The sequence below is a fragment of the Cyrtonyx montezumae genome, unplaced genomic scaffold (assembly GCF_038088225.1).
Source record: "Cyrtonyx montezumae isolate F1298 unplaced genomic scaffold, pur_monq_1.0 scaffold_2, whole genome shotgun sequence".
Classification (NCBI taxonomy): domain Eukaryota; kingdom Metazoa; phylum Chordata; class Aves; order Galliformes; family Odontophoridae; genus Cyrtonyx; species Cyrtonyx montezumae.
Window position 1 is genome coordinate 43,565,943 of NW_027071936.1, and position 14,031 is coordinate 43,579,973.

The 14,031-nt window shown below is 41.9% G+C and overlaps 1 protein-coding gene across 1 annotated transcript in view; it reads right to left on the reverse strand.

The window, feature by feature from the left end:
- Positions 1-14,031, reverse strand: part of KIT (KIT proto-oncogene, receptor tyrosine kinase) — a 52,174-nt gene that overhangs the window by 25,984 nt on the left and 12,159 nt on the right. The window contains exons 2-4 of the mRNA XM_065737023.1: positions 9,149-9,388; positions 5,310-5,588; positions 1,851-1,987 (exon numbers count right to left, since the gene is read on the reverse strand). Of these exons, the coding sequence (XP_065593095.1) occupies positions 1,851-1,987; positions 5,310-5,588; positions 9,149-9,388 (656 nt within the window). The remainder of the gene's footprint in view (positions 1-1,850; positions 1,988-5,309; positions 5,589-9,148; positions 9,389-14,031) is intronic.

Sequence of the window (14,031 nt, forward strand, 5' to 3'; positions counted from 1 at the left end):
AAGTTATACTCCTTCCCCTCCTGTCTCAAAATCCCACTCTAGGGCACACTGCACTTTAATGTTTTCACATCTGATGTTTCGAGACAGAGCACTTCCAGCTCCACAAAGACCTGGAGAACCTACCTGAGTGAGACCAACCCAAAACGCAGAGATTAAACCCCTATTTCCCGAGCCAGATCCTGATCACTCTGGCTGTACTTTTAATGAAGATGCAGGTGAGGAACTGACAGAAGATTTTATTTGTGCTAACAAATCACAGAATCACACAGTAAGGTTTGGGTTTTATTTTCTCTATGCAGTTTTGATTCCTTCTGAGCTACACAAACCACCAACAGAAATCTACTCTGTGTGGAAGTGCTCACTTACAAGTCTCCAATTTTTAGAAGTGGTAACAACTCCTTTCAACTTCTTTCCTTTAACCTATTCAGGAAAAATTCTGCATACATGAATGTTATGTATTCTGTTTCTGTACCAAATTTAATGTGACGATAGTAAATATTTAAAAGATAGCATCCCAATCATTTACCAGAAGGGACAGGAAGGTCAAACTTATTGGTCAGAAGTATTTTCCAAATGGCTTTTACTCATAAAACAAAAAAAGAGAAAGAATGAAAACTTAAGGAAAGACTCTAGGTCTCATCACATCCTAACACAGAAAAGCAGAGAGAAGAGCAAGAAAAGAAGTGCAGTCCTTAAACGAAAGACTTGCGACTGACCTTGGCACAGACCCAGAAGCCCCATCTGCAGATACCACACTACCTTTGGTTCACTTAGTGCTCCCCCAGCCCTTGGAGCTGTGTGATGGGATTTCTAGAGCCACAACCACTTAGCAAGAGAGGCTGTGCCAGATAACCAGCCCCAGGGAGTGAGCCTCCAGTTCACTATTTGCCTGAGGTTATGCTATTTATCCAAACGTCACACAATCATAGAATCCTTTTTTTTCCAAGCATATGTAGACAGAAAATTATGCATTAACAGTAAAGGTCCAACTAATTAGCATGGAAGCATATATGGCAGGAGTTACCAACAGGTTTTCACAAGGGTTTTTAATTTGTTTAAATTTTGGGGTATATTCAGAAGAGTAAAAAGTGTCCTTAAGCACAAACCAGTGCCTGATAATTCCTGGGTCTTCTCTTACGGTTTTCTTTCCTGAAACCCAGCCCTGTGTTTCGAGCACCAAGGTGACCAATGGAGGGGACCTCTCTGTTGCTGGTCTTCATCAGAGCTGTGCTGCTAGTAGCCAACTCCCCTGGAGTATTTATGTTGTCCATAATTTCATTCCGTCATGTCAGCAGCAACTTCAGTGATCACTACAGGCAGTTCACTAGTACATTTTTCAGAACTTTCCTAGTTAGTGAGGCACACCATATAATTTAAATGAATTAATCATTCCTGTGACTGCTTACTACTATTCCTGTCACATACAATCCTATGCTAATTAGCAGGTATTTTACTGTTAATGATAACGACTAGAATATGTGATTTGCAGTCCATGTGTTGATATTTGCAGCTCCCATTGATTGCAATGTGATGTGTAGGCACTCCGTGCTTCTGTATTTAGGCAGCCCAACAGAGGTCACCTAAACTTCACATTGAAGAGCTGAACTATAGCTTCTCTTTGTGAAGAGAAGCCAGTGTCGATGCTCTCCCTCTAGCCACGCTCAGTGATCGTGGAGGCCCACATGGGCTCAGGACAGACAGAGAACCCTCACCAGTCTGTAGGATGTGGCCCTTAGAGAAGGCAGCAAATCCAAATTGACCACGCGCCAGGGATGCAAAGCAAGTACATGAACATTCACAAACAGTTTGCACTGTGCTGAGGCACACAAGATGTGAATAAAGGCACTCACCCCACTTTTGTAAGAAACCCAACTAGCTTTTACGCTGCTATCCACATCCGTGATTATGCATGTAACTTCAAATTCTTCCCCTTCTTTGAGAAGCTCATAGCTTTTGGATAAGGTAATGACTGGAAGAGCTTTGTGAACTGGAAAACAATTCAGAAGTGCATTACTTTTCATTAGCTTCAGAGTTTCCAAGCGGGGATAAAAATCAACACTCATTAACTTTCCAATAAAATTTCAGGCCTCCAAGAGGCATTCAAATTTCTTTAACATATTACACAGTTGTTTCTTTACAACAGGCACATTTCTGCTTCAATTCCCCTTCAAATTAAATTTAAAGTTAGGTAATACTTGCTAGAGCTTAGTAACTTGCATGATAAACTTGAAAATGTTGAACCATCAGTGAGACAACTCATTCCCTGACAGCAATTAAAATGTTGTACTCTAAACTCAGTGAAGATCAGTCACTGAAGAACCACAGCCTTATACTAACTGCAGCTTTGAAATATGAAATAGAGCAGCTGACGCAAAGCGCTGTCTGGCAGGTCCGTGGCAAGCACCTGCTAGACCTGCTTGGAAGCTTCCGTCCCCAGGCAGGGCACATGCAGCTCGAGGCTTTCAGCACATCTGCCTCTGACAGCACCACAACCTCTACTCACAAATGGCTTTCACAGAAGCAGGGGTGGCTGGAGCCATGGTCACTGACACCTCGGTCACCTGAAAGGCAGGTGCTTACAAAACACTTGGAATGGTCTGTTCAGGAAAATGTCACAGATCTACAGCCCTGTGGGCTTGCTATACCCCAGTCATGACTCAAGTATACTTGAGGACTACGTGTTTAATCTCAGCAAAGCTCTTTAACACTTTGGACTTTCTACAATTTGCTTTTCTGTTTTCTTAATACTTTCTTTAGTTTTTTCTCATTTGTGAAACTCCAGGCTTGTGACGGTAGAAGTAAACTTCTCACTGGGACTTTTATGCAGAAAAACTCATTTTCAAAATGCAACTGCAGTGCATCAGATAAAGCATTCCAGACTCTCTTCCTGCCTCCAACACAGAGTTTGTAGTTGTATTAAGTAAATTATATAAAACTTAGAAAAATGCCATGTTTCTCATCCATTCATGTTTTAACAATAATGTTTTCCTCATATTGCTGCAAGCAGTTATGGGAGGGAACAAAGAACCATGTTTGCTCTCTTCAGATATAAATGCCCACACAAAAAATCATGCCCCAGCAGTACCCAAGGGACATGGGGAAGCCAGTGCAGAATGCATGCTGTGTTCTCACCCGCCAGCAACATCTATGGATTGAAAAAAAAAAGGCTATAAAGCTCCTCATTGTTTAGAAAAGGGCTGGACGTAAGCACTCCCTGTGTCAGAGTACCAGAGTAGTATATGTCTGAATATGCAGCACAGTTCCTTGCTTCATGGGCCCCCCTCCTGCTATTCAGCACCAGAAGCTCAGGCTGGGGGTTTAAGTGCCATGGTTATGACTACAAAAGCATTGCCTACTAAAAGTGAAAACTTTAGATAAGAATAAAGTGGGTCTTTTCACTGTTATGGATTTGGCACTACAGCACAACAATGACAACTATGAGGATGACAACACCATGGCACTGCTTTGCTGCTGCTGGGCTTAAGCAGATGCTTCCACTCACTGAACACTTCTCTTCAGAAGGGGAACAGTGTCTGGGTCCTGCAGGCCACCTACTGCTGTACACCATTAGAAGGCTGCCAGCAACAGATGCCAAGCCAGCGCCTGGCTGTCTGAAGTCACCACTAGATCCAGCGAGTACAGACTTCTAGCTCATAAAAGTGAAATACACCAATAGGAGAACTTGCATTCTCCCACGACAGAGACATGTCAGTTGTGTCAATCAACTGTTAAGCAGTTTCTTTCTTTGATCATCCCTGAAGAAAAAAAAAAAAAACAAAAAAAAAACTTTAGTTACAGAGCAAATACTAGAGAGAGCAAGAATGGACTTGATCTTTTTAAGTCAGAGGAGAATGCCAGAGATGTCTGTACTGATTGATTAAACTTCTGTTCTCGTTAATTAAAATATTTTATTATTTATTAAAATCCATTGAAATGCTCAGTATTAATTTCAAAAAAAACAGGAGAAAGGCTTCTTCAATTTGATACATAAAAGTGCAGGCTTCAGGCAGCCCTTGCTGTCCATCCCAGTGCTGAGGAGCACCAGTCCAAGCAGGTCAAACTGCCACAGCCATGAAGCAAACAACATCTCTCACTGTTGGAAGGGCAGCCCTCCCCTTCTCAGGGTCGACACTCAGCAGCTGCCCATCACCTACTCCTAGCATCACTCATCAAATGAGCTGAGGGGAACCCACTGGATGACTCTCAGAAAACACAGGGATGGCCACTGAGATCTCCACGCAACACTCCCCATTCAACAACCACCATCTCAATGTGGCACCATGGCCATGTGAACAGAGATGCACTCACAGCAGCAGAAACAGTGCAGCCAAATGTCTGTGAACGCAAGCAATGCTCCCCCGCTAGGTCTCACTGCAGCCTCTACATCTCCCATGTGTCAACGAAGACACATGATCAGCTGGAGCAAGTGATAACTTTATTTAAAGAGCTCAAGATCTATATGGAGAGTAAACTCATGTAACTGAGCCAGACCGGCTTGCTGAACCACTCTCTGACTCCCATGAGAGTATTTACACAGTGGATTAACAAATACTGTAATAGCAGGCTCCAAACTCTCCACATAAAACCTACTTGCAACGCACTGTGCAGCAAGGCATGGGGATTTCCTCCTTCCTAAACCTACTGCCCTAGGGTGCACAAAGGTGAAATGGAAGGCTTAATCTAGAGGTTGGCAGAGGTGCATCTTGCAGCCAACACAATGCACTCATGATCTGGAAGCACACTTGCTGTTGTGACCATGAAGATGGAAACAAACAATATCCCTGTGTTCCCTCAAGCCCTGCTTCTGCTGAATCTTCCTTCTTCATGGCCATCAGGTTCTTCACACTGTCACTTGTGAGCAACAGACACATGAGTCAGGCATACAAATCTTCACTTTGCCTGCACAAGCCTGTTCAAACCTCAGGGCACTGGTTTGTCCTCCAAGTTAAACAGCAAAACCCACATTTCTTAAATGGTGAAAAAAGAACATCTGGAAATCACCTTAAACAGAAGATAGGAGTGACTGTGGCCAAACCTGCTCAGAACAGTTACAACCCAAGTCTCGCAAGACAACCTGTGCCCTCACACAACTGCTGCCTGCAGCATTCAGACATGTCACAAAACAATTGCTTGGTGCAGAAGCACATCAGGCTTTGAGTAGAGGACTCTGTAAGTCCCCAGAAGAATCGCCATCCATGGTAAAGTCAGGACACAAGGGGAAGTTTCTCTTCAGAGCACCTCCCATCAGCTCATAGGAAGGGAAGGTGAAAATCAGGTGCTCTACAAGAAGAAAAAAATTCCAGTGTTACCTGGTCTCACATTCAGGTAAATGTGCTCTGATATTTTCTCAACTCCATTATGCTTTGCCAAGCACTGGTAGCAGCCCTTGAATGACCTCTGTGCATTCTTTATAATTATACCCTTTTGTGGATTGGGAATGAATGTCATGTTTTTGGGGAGAGGTTTGCCATCGCATTTTCTCAGGGTGAAATTTAAAACATCTGGATCTGTTAGTGGGCACACCAGCAGGATGTCACTGTCTTCTTTCCCATAGATCAGAGAATCAACAAGGAAGAGCACATTTGGATCTGTGAGGAAACACAAAGACCCATTAGATAAGCTGACACTGTAGAGGGTATTTCTCATCATTGTAACACTGCAATCAGGCACTTTCATCAAATAAAGTTTTACACTTAGACAATAAAACTCAGTATTACCCAATTCAAGTTTTCCAAGATACATTAGCTTTTGTCCTAAAAGAGAAGCATAACAGGAGATGTGCAGTAGCATTCAGTACTAGACACATTAAAGAATAATGCACACTAAAAATAATCTTACTGCTTTTTTGTTTGGAGATGGAATATATATACATATATTTTGCCTTGTTCAGCTGCAAACCCCCACCGTCCACCCTCACCAGCAGTAAACAGATTTTCACAGACCATTAAAAGTAACTTGCTTTTAGCTTGTGGCAGGGCTGTAAGGTTTCATGCCCACAAGAGGGTTCTGAAGAAATTTATGAGCAAATGGAAGTTGCAAAGCACCAAAATTACGGTTTTCACTTCTGTAAAATACATAATCTAAATCAACACACATGGCAAACAGAGGAAGCACCAATTTCTCTCTCTCTCCTAACTAAACCAGGAGTATTTTTAACCTCTGTAGAATCAAGACAGCATACAAAATCTAGAAGAATCTAGACATACAAACAGCACATTTGACTGAAAAATCATCAGGTAATTCTTTCCATGATAACTTCTCTAAAGCATTTCATCTCAGTCAGTCATGCAGGTGATGACCTTGAGTTGCTAAGAACCTGTCCATTAATAGCAAATGCAACAAAAAAGGATGATGAGATGACAAACACTCTGTAAAAGCATAATTCTGCTCTCATCTGCCCTCCCTACAGTTAGCGTGAATTAAAACTGTAGAAACAGAGGAAAAATTTTCTTTTTTACAAAACTGGCCTTGTACGTCTTGAGTGGCTACAGATCTAACCAACCATGACTTAACTGAGAAGACTTAAAGAAGCCACTTAGACTACAAATAATATTAATTTGGTTTAAGACAAGAAGTATCAGGTTGAATACAAAGTATACTGTGCTTAGGTAAAGCTCGTTAACTACAAAATAGAGATGTTAGCAGCTGTTTTCTAGGAGAATGAGGATGTAGATATTGCCTCTATTGATACTGGAAGAACACAGAAACTAAAACCTTTGAAGCACCAGTCTAGAGCTAGAGAATTGAGACCACAAACAGAAACGGAAATGTAAAGCCTGTCTGAGCAGACCTGAAGTGTCACATTCTGCACTCAAGAGTTACACAGAGACAAGCTTGAATAGCTGTAACTCCTAAGCTAGAGGACTACAGACTAGAAGACTCTTTTAAATGTCCCTGCTCACAGAAACATAACTGATTGCTTTTCTCAGAGTCCACTTCCTCCCCAGTACAAACAGAGCCAAGATATCTTCACTCTATGGAAAGTATGGCTCCCTAGGGGAAAAAAACAGGTGCTCCTGAACACAGAACACAGCAACAAAGACAGATGAAACTTCTGAAGAGGCTTTGCTGGGGTAAACAGATTCACTGAGAAGCTCTCTTCCCATCTTCCATCTCTCCCCCGGAAATCTCACATTCAGAAGAAATGAAAGGATTTCCATAGGGAATCCTGGCACAAATAAGGCTGCTAATAATGTTATTTCCTTCACAGCTTACCACTCAAGGCATACATTGGGATGTGTGCCTTCTTTGCTTATCCCAGATTTCTAGAACAAGATGTGGAAGTGCTTACACACTGCTCATGTCAGACACTGCTCATGTCTGAAAAGACTTGAAATCAAGAACAGATGACCTGATCTGCTATGAATGTGTTTAACTAACTTGATCTTCACTGAACCTTTTCAGTCAGGGTCACAAACTGCTTCTGTAGATGCAATATAGTCACTTTCTGCCAAAGCAGAGAGGTGAAAGAAGTATGTGCCTACAGTCTGTCAACACTGTGTCATCCTTGTGATCAAGTAGACCTAGATCAGCATATGAGATAAAGACCTGACACCACTTTCCCTGTCACCTGTGGATGTGCAGGACTGAGGCTTTCCTAGAGTTTTACTCTTGGTCCTGTTTTCATTTTCAGATTTACAAGCACAAAGCATACAGGGTGCTTATGGCAACCTCATAAGCATGTGAGCACATGGCACCTTCAAAGTGTTCAGAGATGTAATTGAACCACAGCCACAGTGGCCATCAAATTGCAAAATTATTTCCAATATCACAAACATTAATCTTACTTCCAAGAACCTGACAAAGTGAAGCTTGAACATTTTTTGCACTATTAAGACAAAGAAGTTAATGTATTGTGTGAGGACTACACAGCTACTCTTATGCTTTGGTAATCACGCTCAGTGGGAGGGCTGCCTGTTGTGCTAAGGTGAAAGAGTCACTGGCATAATGGAAGACACAAGCATATCTTTGATCACAGCTGTCTGGTATAATTACCATGACCTTCCGAAAACAGTCAAGGAAGATAAAGTCAATAATATATGTCATGTATGGGTAAAATATATGCCAGATTTCCTTTGGTCATAGTCTACAAGAAACACAAAAGGTCAAGAAAAATCATCCATGGTAGCTGCATGGTTATTTGGACCACTCAGAGGCTATGCAGTTCTGTAAGTTGTATTCTTCAGTACGTCAGACATCTTTAACTAGGAAGACACTCTGCACCGTACTGTGCTATCTCCCTGCCTTGAAGAATAACCCTGCAGGAATTCCCAAAAGACCGGCAGGTTTCAAGGGAAGTTATCTGAGGTAAGCCCTGTTGGATGAGGAATGCTATCTCTAAGCAGGTGGAAGCGGTAGAACTTCTTTCCATCAACATTTCCAGAGGTAGGTCAAACAGATACAAAACAACTGTCTTTCTTAGAAAGAAAAAAAAAAAAAAAAAAAAAGGAATGCCAGGAATGCCAAGCTGTCAGTAAACTGGCAGCTTGAGGACAGCTGATGAAGCCACAGATCAAGAGCCAACAGAAGTACAGAAGAAATCTGAATAAAATGCTGGACAAAAAGGAAGGGTAATAAAGGACTGGAAAAGTGCATCAGAGCAGAGCCATTTTTCCCCTAGACATTTCTGAGCAGACAGAAGGTAGATCGGGAGCTGGAGGGAGAGGAATTACTTGTTACCTGCTGGCTTAACCCCAGAGAGTGCAGCCTCAAAAAGCCAAATCCCTTAGCTAACTGACTCAATAAATCAAAAGCCTGGGGCCAAACCTTACGTGATTCCATATTGATGGATGGGACAGAATTAAAAAAGACATTTCCATACATACCACTCATTTCCTCACAGTACAACTGACACACACAATTGATTTATGTCACCTGACTAGCTTCTTGATAGAGAGTTCTGGTATTGTATCTCCCCACAAAACAACAAGGACGTAAAACAAAACTCATCCGAAACTTGGAACCAATGAAAAAGACGCTGCAAGCAATAACTTTTTTGTCTGCTGGACAAGGAAGAAGTTTTCTCCTATCAGATTGTGTTCTCTCCCTGTGCCTCATTTTCATTTCATCTTTCAGCATTTACTGTCCTGTTATTTTCGGAGAAAGAAAGGGTGGGAGCAGCAAAAATAAAGTCTTCATGAATATTTACCTTTAACAAAAACATAAAAAGAGTTGACAATGCTCCCGTTGCTTTTGCACTCATATCTGCCTATGTCTTTGATTGTTGCATTCTTGGTGTGCCACTCTTTCTCATTGGAAATCCTTGTTTTCACCGATGGATCTGAGTTCTGGAAATTCCAAGTCACAGGTCCTTCCTCATTGCATTTCAGCCTTAATTCCTCTCCTTTATTCACAACCAGTGAGGATTCTTCATGAGGCACCGAACCACCTAAAAAACAAAAGCACAGAATGCAATGCCTATCGACACAATGCTTTTTTTTCTTTTTTTCTGCAATGAAATTACGATTTACATATACAGTTTTTGGAGTTGATTTTTAAAAGTACTAAGCTGCAAGGGTACTCTGTACAATTCCACAGACTCCTTTTGCATTGTTAAGACCTTCTGCACACACATTAAATAACCACTGCAGATGGAGAGTGGTCTTTAAAAAAACTATGTATCAGTTTCTGCAATGGTTTGGCTTCTGAATGGGAACAGACCCAAGCTATTTAAAAATTAAATTCAAGAACATATGAGCCTGATTCTACATGGCAGCACTTTTAATCATTCTTTGTCATTTACTCAGTATGTTGCCAAGAACTAAACTTTCCTTGCTCAACAGTTATCATTTCTAGCTGCTCTCTCATACACTCAGAAGCTCCACTCAGTTAGAAATGTCCACTTTAATGAAAGCACTGACATGTACTTTCCACACTTGCTTATTTCTTTTGTGGAGGTAGTAATTTGACATTTATTAAACAAACAAACAAACAAACCACGGAAATTTCCTTCAATCTTCCATTCCAACACTACTGAATTATTATCACTGAGGCACCATCTCCCAGCCACCACAGCTCCACAACATGAGCTTTCACTGAACATCCATGTCTTTCGCTGAATACATAGTAACTTAACTTTATAAAAGTTCTCAGGAAATGAAGCTGTGTAAAATTATGGGCTTCACAGCTCACAGCTGCCAAGCACCCCCCAGATTACAATGTGTACCTGGAGAAGGAAGCACTTTCAGGCTCCCCTTGCTCCATTATTTAGATCTGTCCAGTAGGGGTTTTCTGTGTTAGCATACCCCTATAGGAAAGTGTCAGTGAACATACAAAACAGAGTTCATAGCCCAAAAATCAGATAAATTCTTACTGGCATGGACCTGTGCAAACGTCATAATGATGTAAACAAATATTGAGGTAGTGTTAATGAACAAGCCTTTCCCCTTTAGCAGCTCTTTAGTCCTACAAATGACCCTTAGTTTACAGCTAATGTCCCTTTCATGTTTAGCACAACTGTGCAAAACTGTACAATTTCCCTATCTAGTAGCAGTTAGGTCACTGAAAACACTAGCTGCATTCAAAAGCATTATCCAGGGCTCATTTCAGAGGCTGAATTTCCCTGCCTACACAGTTGACAACAGACACTTAAACAAAACAATCAGATAATAAGGTGGGATGAGATTATGTAGACCAGACTTAATTCAATTATCTCACATCTTTAGTTGCTCTTAAAGTACATATCGGATTGAGACCAGCTCAGGTAACTGCTCCCCTTTCTGACAATCCCAGCAGCCAGAACAGAGTGGGAAGCAAAGGATGATCAGATCAACACAATCTAATTCCTTCATGGTCTGAGTTTTGGAGGGATCCCTCATTGTCTGATGAAAATTTGTTTATTAGTGCTCAACCCAACAGGCAGTTTCCAGCACCACCACAAATTTTCCACATGAAATCTACTAATTTGAAATATACATTTCTGAGACTGAATCCATAAACAAGCATCTTAGAAATAATAATTGCCAGGTAGAAAAAGGTAGAAAAAATCACTTTTAATTTCAAATCTTGCACCTCAGAGTACAGCTGTGAGCTGTGACATAGCAGCTAGATCAAGGAAGGTGAAAGTCCAGCACCTCTGGAGCAATGGTCCTGAGCCAACAGTGACTTTGCAGGCAGGAAAGCAGGAAGAGTCCACTGCACTAGGCAGGGGAGCCTGATGCAGGCAGAGGCACAGAGACCTCTGGTTTGCAAACCCCTCAGATTAGAGTCAGCAAAATGTGGGACCTGAGAAGGCAGAGGGCAAAGACTTCTTAGAAGATCTCATGCAACTTTGCAAAGGTGCTTCATGAGGGTCCCCTTAGAAGACTTCCCTGATGTCTCCCACTGACCATTGGGTACTCCAGTGACAGATGACACAAGCTGTGCTGTTGTATGGCCTCTCTGGCATTACATTTTCATGCTGCAGCTGTGATGCAAACACCAACACTTCTGCTCATGCCATGCAAAGGCGTTCACAAGCACCAGGGTTGATACTGACAGCAGCTGCCCATCACCTGCTCCCAGCATCACTCATCAAATGAGCTGAGGGGAACCCACTGGAAGCCTCTCAGAAAACACAGGGATGGCCACTGGGATCTCCACCCAACACTCCCCATTCAACAACCACCATCTCAACACAACATCACCGCCATGTGAACAGAGATGCACTCGCAGCAGCAGAAACAGTGCAGCCAAATGTCTGTGCACGCAAGTGATGCTCCCTCACTAGGTCTCATTGCAGCCTCTACATCTCTCACATGCATCAGTGGAGAAGCACACTCAGTGAAACAAGTGATAACTTTATTTAAGGAGCTCAAGGACTATATGGAGAGTAAACTCATTTACTTGCCCTTGAGGAAACACTGAGCCAGCTTGGCTTGCTGAACTGCTCCCTCTGCTTCTGCTTCTCCCAGGTGTATTTATACAGCAGATTAACAACACACAGCATGATCACAGGCTCCAAACAGTCCACACACAGCCTGACTGCAGTGCAATGCACTTTGCAGCCAGGCATGGAGCTTTCCTCCTTCTCAAACCCACTGCCCTAGGGCACAAGGGTGCATGGAGATGAAATGTAAGGCTTAATCCATAGACTCACAGAGGTAAGGGACAGACCATAGGTAGGTGTTGCATAGAGTGAATTTTTAACCAACTTACAAAAGCAGTGTGGATCTGTCTAAATCGCATGCATCACTGTGATGGGCACAAATGCTGAGGAGTGTCACATCAGCAAACCTGTCCCTTCTGAAGACCAGCTCTTTAATCCTACAAGTAACCATGACCTCATGCCTTTCTAAAGTGTAGCAAAACATGACACAGTTGGACCTGACATGTTATATTCCCATTTGAAAAAGAGAAACATATCTCAAAAAACATCGCCACTTGAATCCTCAAATACTCTCTAGGGCTCATTTCAGAGGCTGAATTTCCCTGCCCACACTGATGATAACAGATGCTCAAGCAAAACAATCGGATAATTACTTGGGACAAGATTATGTAGTTCAGACTTAATTCACTTATCTCACAGCTTTAGTTGTTCTTAAGGTGCATACTGGATTGAGATCAGCTCAGGTAACTGCCCCTCTTCTTGACAAATCCAAGGAAACAAAGGAAGGTCACACCACTACAGCCTAATTCCTTTGTGGTCTGGGCTTTGGGGGGAGTCTTTGTTCTCTCCCCATCTCTCTCTGATTTACATATTTACTTACAACCCTACAGGCAGGCAGTCCATCAGTGCATGTTTTTCCAGTACACAAGAAATTTTCCACATGAAGTCCACTAATCCTCTACACAAACTCACATGACTGAATATATAAACAAGCATCCTAGAAATAATATTTGCCAGAAAGATTAAAAAAAATTATTTCATACTTTTATGTAACATTTATGACTTTTATCTACTTATTTCCTCGGCACTGATCATCACTCAGGTTAAAAGTTCTAATTTTTCTAACTTTCATTACCAGGACCATCTAAGAAAGTTGGTGGGTAGTTTTTACAGGGAGTAAACAACAAAGCAAAACATAACTGTCTGGGGGTACAAGAAATACATTATATACTGTAACAGGGGAAAGAAAGGAAAATTCAGAATAAGCACGCTGTGGTATCCCAAAACAAAAGCCACGGTATTTCAGTCAAAGCCACCATGCACATTTTGAAACAATTTTTATGGGTTCTTTTATGCAACCTACATTTTTTTTCTGCAAAACAATTTACAAATTTAATGGATGCCACCCAAAAAAGATTTCAACAGTCTAAAGATTTCTGCCACCTTCTGAAAACCAGGTATCTTCAAAAAAAAAAACAAATACAGCAGCATTAAGGACAACAGGTGGCAAAAGGAAGGTCCATCAGATGCATTTAGCGTTATGTTCCTAAATATCGACAATGTTTAAAGGAGAATTAAAGAGGTGCTTAGAAAGATGAGAATGGATTTGTATCTTCCGTTTGGAGCAATGCTTAAGTAGCAGAAATCTGAGAGTTTAACCAACAACTTGTAATCCAATGTATTAATCCCTGGAGCAGATGTCCATTTGCCATCTCTCGATCTTTCTTGGATTGCTAATGCCTCACATCTAAGGCTGCTCCACTTGCACTGCACCTGAAGCATGAAGGTGCTCTTCAGACTCATTGTTGCTCTTATGCACTCCAGTAACACCAATTATAAACATATAACCATTATGGTAACACTAATAACTTGGGAACTGGGTCTGTTGCAGGCTACATGCTGGGGCTGAGATATGGAGTCTGCTGTCCCTCTGGGGCTCCACATTCACCGGAGGAAGAAACATGACTTTGCCAGTCACCAATGGGACTGCCAACTTTCTCTGAGCCAACAGGATAAAAGAATTCACAGCTATGTTTCAACTGAAGATTTCCAGGTGTGGGGCAGATAGAGTGAGGATGTATCTTGGCACGCCTCCACTCTCTCCTTACCATCTAACATCCTGGAACAGAACATGAACTACAATCCCACTATTATGATAAGTGCCCCAGCCTCAGAGAAGCCCACCTTGCCACAGGGACTCCACAGGAGAAGAAGAACCTAGAAAA